Source organism: Erithacus rubecula (assembly GCF_903797595.1).
Source record: "Erithacus rubecula genome assembly, chromosome: 14".
In the NCBI taxonomy this organism is placed as follows: Eukaryota; Metazoa; Chordata; class Aves; order Passeriformes; family Muscicapidae; genus Erithacus; species Erithacus rubecula.
In genome coordinates, this window is record NC_136666.1 from 17531604 (window position 1) to 17547151 (window position 15548).

Consider the following 15548-nt stretch of genomic DNA (forward strand, 5'->3'; position numbering starts at 1 on the left):
TTTTGTGCTTTTCAAAAATGTGTGCAATTTTTATTGCAAATTTTTTATAAAACTTGTTGTAGCACTATAAAAATAGTGTAGCTCTATTTGCTACACTATATGCTACATAAATGATTGTTAAGCCATTTGGCTTTGTTCTGATGATAAAAACATCTAGGCATAAAAGGAATAAGGAACAAAAGTATCCAAGAATACTAATTTTATGCATTATCTTAAATGTATGAGAAAATAGCTATACCATTTAACCAAGATTTTAAATACACAGCTTGAACCAGACTTGATTCAGAAAATCTTGTTTCTACAGGTTTTGCTCAGAGTCTTAGAAATCTTATGCCATTAATTTTACAAATTGATTACTGGAGGTGGCATTTACATGATAAGGGAATTCTAGGAATAGGAGCCAGCAGTCTTAGCCCACTATGCTGTAAAAGCTGTGTGATGCAATGAGACTTGAGGTTTCTTTATATTTGACAAACACTGGAGGAGTTTTATAGTGATATTAAGCTACTTTGTAGAATGAACACTGGGAAATTATCAAATTTTTTTATTCTTTGGGCCAAGAACAAAAGTGCATGTTATATGATCTATGGTAGAATTGTACACAACATAGCTCTGACTTCCCCAGTGTCAGGAATTTAAATATAAGTTCTATTTAATTGCCTGTTGCCTAAGACAAGTAGTAGAAAGAGTTTGAATTAACTGTTATGTAGATGCCTGTGCTTGGTCTGCTATGGATGAATTTACAGAGCTGATTACTAATTCAGTTCTTGTAAGCAGATGCTATTTCAAAAGATAAAAATGATGCTCATTGTGGGTTGTACTGAGACAGCTCTCATTAAAGTCAGTGGATATTGCATTTATTAGGTATTTGTATAAAATTAACCTGTGCATAGTATCACTATTTATAGTGATGGTAGTGATGTTCTGGCTCTTCAGACATGTTTCAGTTTGAGATATTTGGGCAAACCTTCTGCCCAAGGCTGGAGGAGAAGACATTTCTGTTGTGAGTCCCCACTGGTGTAGATGTTCAGATATTTCTGGGTTTCCTAAAACTACTTCTGTCACCTCTTTAGGGCTGCTGTGAAGTATATAGAATTTATATTGCACCTTAAAAATGCCCTCAAAATACTCTGACACCAGTCTTGTATTTGCATGCAAAACATAGAAGGAGCTTTGTTTTCCTCCTGTTGATGCTTTCTGTAATTCCCTGTGTTACAGTGAAGTACTTCTGCTCAATTAAAAACTTCCCTAGAAGTTTATTGTAGAAAGCACAAAGCTTGAAGAGGCTGCAGGTTTCACTTTTTATTAAAAATAAAATGGTTGAATTAGTCGGGCTTATGTCAGTTGCCAGATATCACACTTGGTGGAAATCCTTACACAGACCTGATTCTGCTGCAGCTTCTCTCTGTATTTAACAGATGATTCCAGCACTGCTATTGTCATATAAATCTCTGTGTCAAGCATTAATGAACCTTCACAGAACTGGAGCTCTGCTGCTCTTCCAGCACCATTTGCTTACAGCAGAAATGGCTGGTCCTTAAGTTGAAATGTTGTTTCCATACTATAAAAAAAATCTGCTCCCTACTCTTTCCCCCATATCCCTGTGCTGATCCTCTCTTGTGGGAGCTGTTTTGGATACTGATGTTGTTTTGCCTCCTCAGCAAGCATCCTATCACCCAGATGTGAGTGAAGAGGTTCGGGAGCGAGCGCTGCGCTTTGGGACAGAATGTACCCTGGGCTACCTGGAGCTCCTGGAGCATGTCCTCCTGGTAAGGAGCCATCTGCATATTCCTCCCAGATACTCCAATGTGTGCCTCTGTTCTGGATGATTCTGTCCCAGATTTAGGATTGAGAGCTTCCAACAGCAGTGTCAGCTGTCACTGCAAGGCAGTGCCACTTGCTGCTGTGCATCCAGAATTGTGGTGCAAGTCTCTGCTTCCAGTGTTACACTTCTCTCACTGGGCTCTCAGACAATTGCTACACAAAATAAACCTTTCACTAGAGTGCCTTTGGAATCTGCCATTCTGGAATCCTTACTAATGTGCATTCTTTTCCTCTAGATTCTTCAGAAAGCAACCCCAGAGCTGAAGCATCAGCTGGCCTCTTTCTCCAAGCGGGTTGCAGCTGCAGTCACAGAGCTCATCCAGTCAGCAGAAGCAATGAAGGGTGAGTTGGGGTGCTGGGCTCATTACCCCAGAGATGATCATCTGATATTCTGTATATACACAGATCTGCTCAGTTATTTCCTGCTGTTATCAGTACATTCTCCTTGGAAATGAATCTGAGCTATGAGCAATTTTCATAGATGGGAATCCATTTTTCTTTCCTACTTCTTTCCTTATCTCTTAATATAGTTACTCTTTTTTTGTAGAACAATGATCTACACTATGCTATTTCCCTGTTCAAGTAGCTTTATTGAATTCTTCAGCTTTCCCTGCATTCTCTTTTGTATTTCAAAATTTTAGTTTCCATTTGCTAAAAAGCAAGCCAACATCAGACTTCTATTGCCTAAGTGCTTTTCAAAAATCTTTATATTAGGCTCATATTTGGACACATTTATTAATTTCTGGGAATTTTTTTGCAATTTAATTCAGTATTCTTTAAATATTCATATTCATTAAAACAAAAAAACACTTTTTATTTCTTTTTGTCACTTGCTGCCCATAGAGGATGTCTTTATTCACTTTAGAACCATTTTTTTTTTATAGGAAGTAAAATGTTTTTTAACTGCTCACAATTTCCTTTCCTCATTTTCATTTATAGGTACACAATAAAATTGTCTCCAAACAAATTTAACATGTAAATGATTTAACCTTTGTGAAATATCTTTTGGGATTTTTTTTGGCAGAGGAATTGCTACATTTAACAAATTTGGGGTTGGCTGTATTTATTCTTCCTGCCTTCTTTTCTTTTTTCCCTGTTTATCTGCCAGTATTAGGGTTTAGTATAGAATGTCTTCATCCTGTACAGCTTTTGAGCTGATAAATGGTCTTTAGACTGTACACTTAGATCTTATGAACTTCTTCTGGCTGTTTCATTTTTTCCCTCAATTATGAATCTTGTAATTCAGAGAATAGTGTTAGGAAATCAAAAATAATAATGCACTGACAACTTCCAAAACTCTGAAACCACTGCAAACCAAGTATTCATTTACTCAATCTACAAAAAAATTTTGATAGAAGAGAAACATGAAAAAGTCAATAGCAAAAAAAAAATTGCCCTTGAGATGTGATAAAACTGCTTTGGCCTTTTCCACATCACTGTCACACACACTGCCAGCTCTGGGCTGGGGTGACACTGTTGGCTGCAGCCTGTCCTCCCTACCACCATGTCAGACCTATGTACCCTATGGCTTTGTCAAGCTAGGAACCATCTCTGATAAACACAAAGTTGAGTTTACAAACTCAACAAAACAGCTGGTTTTGTTCCCAGTGTGGACAGTGTCCCTTTTTGAAGCTTCTTTGCTAACACAATTATTTAATAAATTGCTTTCATGAGAAAATAATCCTGCCAAATCCTTCTTTCCCCTCTGCTTTACAGTTTTCTCTGTGACATAAACCACTGATTTCATGCTGTTATGGCACTAAAATCAGTTTTCTGTGATGTACATTCTGTATTGGACACTTGAGGTGTGACTGCAGTTCCCTCTGAGTGGCAGCTCACAGTGACACTGAAGTTATTGTCTCCGTCTCCATTAATTTCAGGGACAGAGTGGGTGGATCCAGAAGACCCCACAGTCATTGCAGAGACAGAGCTCTTAGGGGCTGCAGCATCCATTGAGGCTGCAGCAAAGAAGTTAGAGCAGCTGAAACCAAGAGCCAAGCCCAAGGTGAGTGTCCATCCCCATTGTTTGAGGTTAGCAAGGCAGAGGATTCACATGTCCCATAGTTTGGTGTGTGCTTTGCTACTGGCCACTGTAATGGTGTAAAAAAATCAAACCTTTCATGAGTCTCAGTGTTCAAAACACTGCTCTGGGTGGCACTTAGCCCTGAGGGTAAAAAGGTGATTTTTCAGTCAAGCACCAGCCATAAGCGAGCCAAGGAAGAGAAGCCAAATGTTAGAAATGCTTGTAAGAGTTATGGCATCATTACTGTTATTTATTTCTGTTTCCAAACATCTTTTACTGGTGTCTAGTCATTCTTACTTTCTTCTGGAGATCCTTTGTTCACATCTGAATTTGTGTGGTATAGCAGGAGAAAGCAGCAGTAACACACAGTTGGATTCAAAGATTTTTCTGAGGATTTTCTGCAGGATTTTCTAGGCTAAAACCAGCATTTTATGTTGTGCTTAGAGAGGAGCTGTTTCAGTATAGAATCAGATACATTGTATGATCATTTCTGTGTCATGTTCCTCAATGAAATTAAACTAGGGTTCATTATGATATAAAATAGTGTTGCATGTTGCCAGGTAATTTCAAATGTGTTTCTGAAGATATTATAAAATTAAGCCAACTATTTTCATTGTGCAGTAGAGAGGGAATACATGAAACTGGTTAATCCCAGAGAATTGCTATTTTTTGTCTGGTGTTAACAGGCAGGTTTTAGTAGAAATTACTATGTTGCATCTCTTTAAAATGAAAAAATATATTTTGGCTGTGTAATTAACTTCAGGAAAGGACTATGTATCTATTTTCCTCTTTATTCTGCTTTGTAGGTGCAAAACTATTTTCAAAGTCAAGCTAATGGGGAGTCTTTCTAAAAAGCAGAGCCTCAAGACCATTCATTCACTGTTGGATGATTGTATTAGTGCAGGGTAGTATTTTGTTATTTAGGAGCATCAGATGTAATAGTTCTTGGAAGCTTCAGCCTTTGAGGACCTTCCCCTCCCACCTCCCTGCTTAGTGATAGGAATAAATTAGCTCATGAAAAAGGAATGCTCTTTGTCTGCATTTTTAACAACTACATCCATTTTGTTTAAAAAGAAAAATGGTCCTTTATAATGAGATTCCACAGGCTGAGTCTGAGGAGTGGCAAAGTGCTCCATCACCTTTTCTGTAGGATCACTGCACAATAAATAGCATCTGTGTTGCTTGGAAACCATGGAGCAGTTTTCCTTCCAACATCTAAACCCCTCCAGAGTCATTGTAATTTCCCAGTGAATGCAGTTCTCACACCTGCTCATCATTTAACATGTTAATTTGAGTATCCAGTCTGCTTGTGACTTAATGGTTTGTCGTTTTCTTAAACTAAAAATCACATTCGGCTGTTTGTTTGATTTGAAATTTCAGCAGCCTTTGCATCCTTTTCTGATGTTCAATCTCTTTCACAATTGGGATTATAATCCACATCCAGGGATTTGGATCCAATTCTCTTTTTCTGCTGCAGACTAGTAGTTTGTATCCTCCCAGAGCAGGATTTCCTGTGGTGAACAGGCTGTGTCTTTCTAATGCCCATCTTTGACAACACACAGAGTGTATAGAGTGTTGTAGTAGGAATACTTAACCAGCTAAGGGTTGCTTTGTCTTGTGCTCAGTCTATGAAATGCAGGAATATAAATTATTTTCTACAATGGAACAGACTATCTAGACAATATCCTGCTTTGGTTAACAGGAATCATCATCCAGTGAACTCACAGAGAAGTCCTCAGTTGGTAATTTTAGAATGTCTACCTGCAGGAAATCTATCATCTTCATTACTAGTTAGTGGCTGATTCTCTGTTTTTTGGTAAAGTTTTTTTAATTGGTTCAGGGAGTGGGAGTAATTTGATTTAAGCTTGAAATTTTGATCTTTGTGTTCCAGTTTTTCTTTTACCTTTAAAAAACCCCCAGTAGTTGAAGGTAGGGTTTCTTCTCATTTGTTCCACTATCTTAAATTTTTTTAACTTTTGGAATTTTTTAATTGCTTCTTTTCCTTATTTCTTCCTCATATTTTTGCACCTGTCATACCCCCCTTGGTGCTTTAACCAGACACAAATAGCATGAGACATCTTAATTTTTCTGCTGCTGGGAATCATTTTATCCCAGAGAGCAATTTCTGATGAGACACAATCCTGCTAACTGCTGCCTGTGCTTTATTGCACAATGTTTATTTTATTTGCCTTAAATCCTGGTTGTTTGGCTGCAGGTAAATGTGCCCCCAAAATGTTTAGTCCACTAGTCCACAGCCCCACTGACACTCTGTAAATATCTGTGTGTCTTCTAAGCTCCTGTCTTGGAAGATCTTCAAGGACTCTGTTGAGCAGATGTTGTTACCACTCTCTGTAACACAAAACCTGTTCAGTGTTCTTCTTGCAGTGTTCAAGGTGGGGCATTATCTGAGAAGCAATGAGATCTTTATGGTTTTTAAAGCAGGATTTGGCTGTCATGTTTCCTTTAAGTAGAATCATTTTTCCTGAATGCTTTTTTCCATTTTCCATATGGAGAGTCAGGTGTGTTGCAATGCACACATTCCTTCTGTTATGCACATGTTCTGCTTCCTGTAAAACAACAACCCCCAAACCCAGTAATTTTCTGAAGAAGAAAACTATTTTGTCTAATAACACCTTCATGCTAATACTGGGCAAAAAAACCCCACTTTTAAGTAAAAAGGTGTGGTAGATAAGGTACAACAGGAGAGAGCATTGCTGTCCCTGCCCTGCTGGTAGCTTCCAGCAGTTGATCCTTTGATTTTTTTTTAAACCAAGATGAATCAAACCTGGATGCCTTTTTCTGCAGGACTCTGTGTGATATGTTTGATATATTAGGTTGTTATTTAATCCAACTATATATCAAACATATTCCTACAGTGTCCTGCCCTGTCTCCGGGGGTTTTAACCTAGTAGAAGGCAATGTGAAGGAACACAGTCACCCACAAGCAGGTTTAGGAAACTTCCTGTAGATTCCTAATCTAATCTGGTATAAAATAAATACATGGATGGCTTCTTTATCAGCAGAGCTGCTCTTGGAGAGATTTCTAAATTGTGTAGGGCTCTTTGTGGCAGTGAGCAGCAGCTGTGCCAAGAACTGACTTTCACTGAAATGGTTGTTGTGCTTTCCATGGCTCAGTGCAGTAACTTACTAGTGTTGGTTTGCTCATTGTAAAGTAGAAGATGAGAGGTGCTTGAAAATAAAACAGTTTGTCTTTTGTAATTTTTGTTACTGTTTTGCAATGAGATTGGGGACTCATCTGTTTTCTTGTTAACCCTGACTTTATTTATGCTACCTCTAATAATGGAGATGCTGTAGAAAAATTGTTAAAATACACTAACAGCAAACAACAACAAAAACATATCTTTTTTTGTTTTGTTTTCAATGGCATAATCAACATTTTTAGCATATTTCATTCTAAAGACTATGTAGTGAGCCTAATGTTTGTCTGTTCTAGTGGCTTCATTTTCCAGTCCATTTGTAGCTTCCTATGTCCAAGATCACTAAACTGGACTCTGCAGGAAGCTGCTTTCTGTGCAATGACAGCTCTTACTGAAAGCTGTGAAATCTGTGTTCTTGCTTAGTGTCTACTTTGCATTTCTTAGTACAGGTGAATGAGACAACACACATTTATCATTGTTCTTTTTCAATGTCTTAAGTCTTTAAATATTTAGGAAATGCTTTCCCCAGTTTAGCCATCTTGGAAGCCACTATTATAGCACTGCAGAGATAATCTTGATAGGAAAAACAAGAATTTCTTTTCAGACCTGCATTTTTCTGAATGTAGTTGAGAGTAGCTCTAGTGGAGGTAATGTGTTAGGAAGTTGATGGCTTTGTTCAAGTATCTTGTGTGATACTCTGTTTTAGTGTAAGGGCAAGCTAATATTTTATGTTGATTCCCAGCTTTAGTCTTCACAAAACTCCTTTGCAGAAAATTATGTTATAGGTATTACTGACTTTACTGATGTGTCCCAGAATCTTCTTGTCTTTTTATATGTCCTCAGTCTTCAAAGTATAATTGCTTTCAAGTGAATGTGTAACATTTTTTTTTCTTGATTATAGCAAGCAGATGAGACTCTGGATTTTGAAGAACAGATCCTGGAAGCAGCTAAATCCATTGCAGCTGCTACCAGTGCCCTTGTGAAGTCAGCATCAGCAGCCCAGAGGGAACTGGTGGCTCAGGGAAAGGTGGGTAAACAGGACATGTAGCAACAGTAGTGGGGAAAAGCATCAAAATTTGATCTAGTCTCCTAATAGCTCTGTTAAAAACAGTAGGAAAGAAGCTTGGGAATGGCTGATGAAAATGTAAATTGTTCACTGCTCATTACAATATGTGGCCCAGACCTGGTTCTGTTTAAAAAAATCCCACAGTTATGTTTATTTGAACCTCACAAGTGTAATCAAGTGCTTGGCTCTTGGTTTCTTTTTTTTAGTTACATGAAAGTGTCACCATAGCCATGAGAGAACATATCTTCTGTTCATGTTGATGCTGCACTTAATGAGAATTCCAGAGGATGAAATGAAAATCATTATGTGTGAATGCCTGTTGCCATTTCTTTTAAAACACAAGTTTCTGGACCATGTTTACATTTTACATCTTTCAGCTTCTCTCCCCAAACCACACAGACCCAGGCAGCTGGGAGTGTGGATCTGGCAACCAACTATAGAGTTTCATCTAATATGGGAAGAAAACTGTCTCCAAATTGTTGCTGGTACTGCTGATGCCATGAGCACTTCAGTGCAAAAGCCCATGCAGAAATTGGGCTGCTCTCCTAAAGTGCCATTATTAGGCATGAAAGCACTTAAGGGGCTTCCCTGTGAAGCTTTCTGATCTTCCCACAGTGCTTGAATCAAAAGAGATGAAAGAATAATGTAAATTCAAATGTATTATGGAAAGATAATAAGTTATTTTAAAGATTGGGACTTAAGAAACTGCTGCTTCAGCTGTGGCTTCAACCACCAGTAGATTGCTAATTGCTGGTTGTTCTGGTAATTACTTCTGTGTGTTCCAAGAATGGGTCAGCTGAAGCAGTGTAGTGAGGTGGACACTTGCTGAGCAGGCAGATTGTGCTGGAAGCACAGTTACTCTGACAACTGACTTCCAGTTGGATTTTCTGCTCTTGAATGTGCTGGGCACAGTCACAGGTACAGGAGTTTCCTTTTTTCATGGATTGCTGCTTGTCTAATTCTGAGACAAAGCAATTGCATTTTCTGTTTTCTTGTAAACCATCTCTGAACTGTTTTTTCCAGGTTGGAGCAATCCCTGCAAATGCAGCTGATGATGGACAATGGTCTCAGGGACTTATTTCTGCTGTGAGTAACAACTTCTCTTGAGAAAACTGGCACCTTCTCTGAAGCAACAATATCCTGTGAGAATACACAGTGACTTTTTTTTGAACTGCCTTCCAGGCCCGGATGGTGGCAGCTGCAACCAGCAATCTCTGTGAAGCTGCAAATGCCTCAGTTCAAGGCCATGCTAGTGAGGAGAAACTCATCTCATCTGCCAAACAAGTTGCAGCTTCTACAGCACAGCTGCTTGTGGCTTGCAAAGTGAAGGCTGATCATGACTCTGAAGCCATGAGGAGGCTACAGGTACTTGTGTTGTTAATTACTGAAAACCCATGTTTTTGGTTTTTTTTTTTTTAATTACTGCAGTCTTCTCTGACCTCGTGCCCTACAGGCTCAGAATGGAATGTCAAAACTATTTCAGCTGCTTTTTTTATACCACCTTTGGTGTGAAAATTCCCATTTTTCTTGCACTTGCACAGCTGCTACTAATGGACACTCAGTGCAACAGTTCACATATGGCTAAGCAGAATTAAATCCAACAGAAGTACATATGACTAAATATCTGTCTGAGTATGAGGAACTGATGTCATCATTTTTTTTCACAGTAGAAAAATGGTTTAAATATTTAAGAGGAAAAAATTAATAGCTGAGTGAAAAATCTATTTGTTTCTATAGAAAACAGTGGTATGTTATAGGGCTGAGATGGTTTTAGTGCTTTATCCAAGTAAATTGAGCTTGCCAAAGGGGTGTGGGGAAGGAGGCAGTAACTGGAAGGTGCTTCTGTCCACAGTGCAATTTGCTCTGGAATATCTGGGTGCCAAGATGGTCCAAAGGAAAAAGAGACTTTTCTCAGCTCTGACAGGAAATTTGGGGTTCTCAGTCACTGTGGGCAAATATTATTAAATAGACATTGAATGTGAGAAATTGGAAGGGAATGTGAAAAGGAGACAAGCCCAAGCATGGACTGAAGTGTAACTTTGCCATTTTACCAAGCTTCATTTTAGCCCCAGAATGAATAATGAAAGGAAGAGCAGTTTGCACTTGGAAATCATGCTCTGTATCATAGCAGAAAATGTTGATGTATACTAAATATTTTTACTGGTAGACTTGTCAAAACTGAGACTTTTCACCTGGCTTTGCCCCCAGCAGAAATGTTTTCACATGGTTTTAATCAATAGCTTGGGTTCAGCACTTTGAGTGTTTTGGTTTTTTCCTTCATACCCCAGTTTGAACTGTGTTTCCCATGAATGTTAATTTGGAATGCACTGTTACAGAACCTTCCAAACAATTGGAAATGTTTTCATTCTTTCTGGATGAGCTCCAGACTGAGCAGAGCAAATTTCAAATAATTTATCCTTGAGTCATTTCAGTGAGGAAGACTTGAAAGTGAAATTCAGCTGGAAATCTGGGATGGGGCTGGGGAAAGGACAAATTCAGAGCTGATCTTTGCTAGGAGGGATGGAAGGTTGGAAGCTGTGCCTTCCCTTCCTAGTGCCAGTGTGTCTCTAGCATGTGTGAGCCTGCTGGCATTATTCTGTTCACACAACAAAAGATGTATTACAAACCTTTGACTGTTTCTCTTTAGAAATCTGAGAAGTTTTAGGAAATAAAAGTTTAAATGTGAGGTAGCTATGGCTGTATAAGTTGCTAACTTGCCCTGATTAAAGTCCATTAATTTAAAAACTTGGTTATTTTATAATATACATAACCTTTTGTTTCTGTTCTTCTTTCTCAAAAAGAAGTGTCTTATCAGCATAATATAACTTCTAATTTCATCTACTGCTTTATTTCAAACTGTAAGAAGAAAAAACTCATTTGTGACTTTTCCAGCTTCTTAAACAGAGGAATTTTATTCTCTCTGTACTACTGATTTTCAAATATTAATTTGCTTTTCACTGGGGGGAAAAAAAAAACCCTATACCTTTCCTATGCAGCAAGCAAAGTTGTTTGTTTTGATGCTCAGAAAAATCCATGTTAGTTATTTATTTTCCTTATTATTAACTTTGTTGTTTCTCAAAGGCTGCAGGAAATGCTGTCAAGCGTGCATCAGACAACCTTGTCAGGGCAGCCCAAAAAGCAGCATTTGGAAAAGCAGAGGATGATGATGTTGTGGTCAAAACCAAGTTTGTGGGTGGCATTGCTCAGGTTGGTACAATCACTCCAGAAATAAAGCAGAGAAAAACCATCCCAGAAATGAGCAGTGTTACAGTGTCCTGTTGCATTGCAGGCTGGACAAATCTATTTAGAAATCTATGAGAAATTGCTTGATTGCTTCTCATTATCATGATGATGTATCTGAGGTGTCTGCACTTTTCCACTGAGCATTTGCTGTAATAGCAATCACCATTGTCCATTAGCTTTTAGTTTTGTTCTTATTAAATGGATGGATCTTCTCAGAATTCTCTTGTGTACTTTAAACATTCCCAAATCTTAATGAAGCAATGATTTTGCATATATTTAAGCAAAGAAATAGAGAGTGAGAGATAGAAACCTATGGTGTTTTGTTGCTGTGACCACAATAATTATTAGGAAATAATAACAAAGTAGATTTCAAGGCTCTGAGTTACCAACTTCTAGATTTCTTATAATGAATAAAGTCCATCATATACTGTACTTGCTACTTAAAAGATCCTGGACTTGATTATTTCTGCATGTCTGTACTACTGTAATATTTTCTTTGGCATTCTGAGATGTAAGAAAATACTATGGACACCTGCAGTAAGGAATGTCCAATTTTGTTGTCACTCATGGTGCTTATTCTACATGTTCTAAACCCTCACCATACTGATTGTTGGGAGAATGCAGAGCTGTGAAATTCATCATGGATGCATGGTAAAACTATGGGGATAAATTATTTTTCTCTTTTTTTAGTCCTCTTTAAGAAACAAGTGGGAATACAATAGTTTTCTTGATGGCCTAGTCCTGGAATCTGAAAAAATTTGAGCAATTCCTGATGAAGTCATTAAAATTTGGTGCTTCTCTGGAGAATGCTCACAAGGGCCAACTGTGACTGTGGTGTCAGAGAGAAAGAAATATTATTTTACAGACAGGATCCCTTGCTGTTTCTGTTTTCTAGATCATTGCAGCCCAGGAAGAAATGCTGAAGAAGGAGAGAGAGCTGGAAGAGGCAAGGAAAAAACTGGCTCAGATCCGCCAGCAGCAATACAAATTTCTACCCACAGAGCTGAGAGAAGATGAGGGTTAACTGTTAACCTGCTGAGATTTTTCTTCCTTTTTATTCTTTTGGTTGTTTTTTTTTTTTTTTCCCTCTCTTTTTGTTTTAAAGAAATAAGCTAAAGGGGGACAACTGCTCTGACAGCATACTGCTATGCCAAGCACTTAGCTGAATAAACTGCCTGTCATAGCTTTGGATGAGCAGAGGGCAATAAATAAATTTGTTCCTTCCCCTCTGCTCAGCTGAGGTGCATGGTGATCAAATGATGGTACAGTGTTATGTTCATCCTTCCTGTTCCTCCCTCAATTTATATCTCAGAAGAGAATGTTTCACTATTTGCTAAAGATACTAAGTCAGTATTATTGTCACTTTCCTGATGCTTGAGGTATTTATTGTTCCTTGACTGGTTCTAAAACATGGATAATATTAAGTAGGAAAAGAGTCAAGAAATTTTTCATACAATAAATATCACATGAGCTGGTGATTCTCCCCCAAGTACCCCTGTAAAAAGAAGACCAAGATGGAGAAGCACACGTGGCTGAGTGAAGAAACACAAATGTGGTTTTGAAGAATCCTCTCTTCTTTCAGTGTTATAGCTGGTTCACCCCAAAACTGGAGGAATTGTCTCTGCAGCTGTTTGCACTACTAATATTATTCCTTACCTGATACCAACAAGCTTCTTCTTGTACAATATTTAGGTTTACAAAATGTGGCAATAGCCATTCTTTAAAGAGCTCAAAAAACAAAGAAATGGAAACCTTGTCACTGCCTCAATAGCAGGTTCATGAAAGAAAATGCAGTTTCAATTATATACCTCTGATGTGTGACTACTTTTTACAGTATTACACACACATATGCATGCTCTAACATTGGACTGAATAGTTTGCATTATGTTTTCTAATTGAAATTATCTGGCTTGTACTGTGGTATTTCTGTTAGAATGTATCTCAGTTAAAAAAAGGGAAATGCCCAGTACAACAAAAAGACTATCAACTCTTTTTATTATTTTAATAATTGCATTTATAATTATTATGTTTTGAAACCTGTGGGAATTGTAGGAGAAAATAATAAGTGATTTACAAGTAGATTTACAGTTTTTTCCTGTAATATATTTTTTAAAAAATTGGACTCTAGAGAGTTTGTTTTCATAGTTGCTATTGATGAAAAAGTATTCACCAAGGAATTGCAGAGAAGGGATAGCAGCAGTCTCTCAGCAATCTTTTGTCTTCATCTGCAGGAAGGTGCAGTGTGCTCTCAGTATTTCTGTTGTGATGAAAACAACAGCAATTTGAGTAGAGTAACATATTTTACTATGGCAAAGAGAACACAAATCACAGCAACTTCAAGTAGCAAAATCTAAACTACTTGACTAACTACAGAAACACCATCTCTCCTAATAATAGTTCCCAACATGTCTCCAACTCCACTCAAACAATAATGGCAAGTCTGTTCAGGTCAGAGGGTGTTGTCCCTCCATTCCTTCTGGAGGCTGTGCTGTCCTTAGGTCCTGCCCATGATATTCAGCTGAGCCTCCTGTGTTCTGTGCATACTCACCTAGTTGTTGTTGCTGCAGAAAATACTTGTCTTGTAGACTCCCCAGTAGTGCTAGGTCCATCAGTTTAGATAGTGCTAACTCCTCATTTAAGTTATCTGCATGAGACAGAATTATCAGGAATTTTATCACACTAGTACTAAATATATAGTAAAAAAAAAAAAATTGCTAGAGATTTAATAAATATTGAAGTGTAAAAAGGTTTTTATTGTCTCTTCTCTGATACTGACATATTTCAGACTCTACTAGTGGAGTTGCTGGAGAATCCACTATCATGAGAGGTAAAAAACTGGTATATCCCAGATGGAATCACTGGCATTGACAGATGTGCTGTGATGTGTAGGCTTGTGTGTAAATACAAACCCTGTGCTATCAGAGATGTGCAGTTCTGAGTCCTTTGATTTGCCACTTCAACACAATCAATTTGGGTTTTTGTTGAGCTCACTGTGAACAGTGTCACAGTCTGGAATTCTACACCAAGAAAAAGATTTCCTGTAAGTCTGAGCAGAAGGCTAAACTGGTATTTACTGCTGTAAGACCTAAATAAAGACTGTTCTAGTGATGGGGGTTTTCTGCTGCTGTTGGTAGGTTCAACTCCTTTGCAGTTTATGCCTTTCTCTTGTCCTATCTGGAATAGCCTCACTTTCCAATCTCTTTTTCAGAAAGACCTGCAAGACAGATTTTTTTTATTGCTTCCCTTTCAACCTACCTTTAGCTGTTATTTGATCTCATTAAAGCATGGAGAAAGCTGATGCTGTCTTTAACACCATGCCACTGTTTTATTGTAGGCATAATGCCAATGTCCTTTGGTCAGGATGGTATTTGCCACTTTGATATAAGCCAAAAAACCTTGTCAAATGCAACTATGTATGGAAATTATATAGCTAGAAAAAATTATCAGTATGTAGAAGGTAAGAGCATGTTCAAATTGTGCTCCAGGGGAAAGTGTTTGGGAAAAGCATTTTGAGACTTCTCTGTTTCTGATTTATTGCCCCTTCTTACATGACAGAAAGGATTTTTTCCTTAGCTGTGTGCTCCATAGAGGAACCACAGTCAGGTGAATAGCTGAGCTGGACAACTGATGTATTTTTTTACTCAGAATTTTGGGTCTTCACTTGTGAACCATTAAGAAAATATAAGGTCATCAAAAGTCTTTCAGTTTGTTGGTTTTTTTTTTTCTTGCTGTTATAATTTGCAGTATTGCTGAAGTTCACACGTGGAGTTTGGAACTAGTCCATCAATTTCTTCAGCATGGGAACTTGCAGTAGGAAGTGACAAGTTGGAGTAAGGGGTAGATGCTAATAAATAAGAGGACAGATGTTTACTTTGCTCTGTTAACTTGTGAAATGATGAATGAGCTCTGTTAAATCTCACCCTTCTTCATGTGGAATTCACTCTGAGAATTGTATGCAAATTAAAAACAAAATGCCTCCAAGTTCTTTGTGTACAAATAGTCTAATGTCATTTCACCAACTATTCAAAAAAAGAATATTCAAAAAAATGAATGTCTCAAGTTTTATACACCAGATGCCTCAAAAGTTAGAAAAGTTTTGAAACAATAATTGAATTCCAGACTTTTTTCATATTTCCCTTTGATTTTCTGCATGTTCATTATTTAATTCCTAATGAAGGGAGGAATATGTAAATTGAGAAACCTCCTCAGTAGTATGTTCAAATAATGAGTGCAT

The 15548-nt window shown here is 37.8% G+C and overlaps 1 protein-coding gene across 12 annotated transcripts in view; it reads left to right on the forward strand.

The window, feature by feature from the left end:
• The window catches only part of TLN2 (talin 2), a 105069-nt gene extending 90834 nt beyond the window's left edge, over positions 1-14235 (forward strand). For all 12 annotated transcript variants that reach the window (XM_079318234.1, XM_079318228.1, XM_079318230.1 and 9 more), the window contains 8 exons: positions 1662-1769; positions 2061-2166; positions 3705-3829; positions 7907-8032; positions 9095-9157; positions 9254-9436; positions 11153-11278; positions 12210-14235. In XM_079318234.1, coding sequence (XP_079174360.1) covers positions 1662-1769; positions 2061-2166; positions 3705-3829; positions 7907-8032; positions 9095-9157; positions 9254-9436; positions 11153-11278; positions 12210-12338 — 966 coding nt within the window. In that variant the 3' untranslated portion in view covers positions 12339-14235. The remainder of the gene's footprint in view (positions 1-1661; positions 1770-2060; positions 2167-3704; positions 3830-7906; positions 8033-9094; positions 9158-9253; positions 9437-11152; positions 11279-12209) is intronic.
• The last annotated feature ends 1313 nt before the right edge of the window (positions 14236-15548 follow it).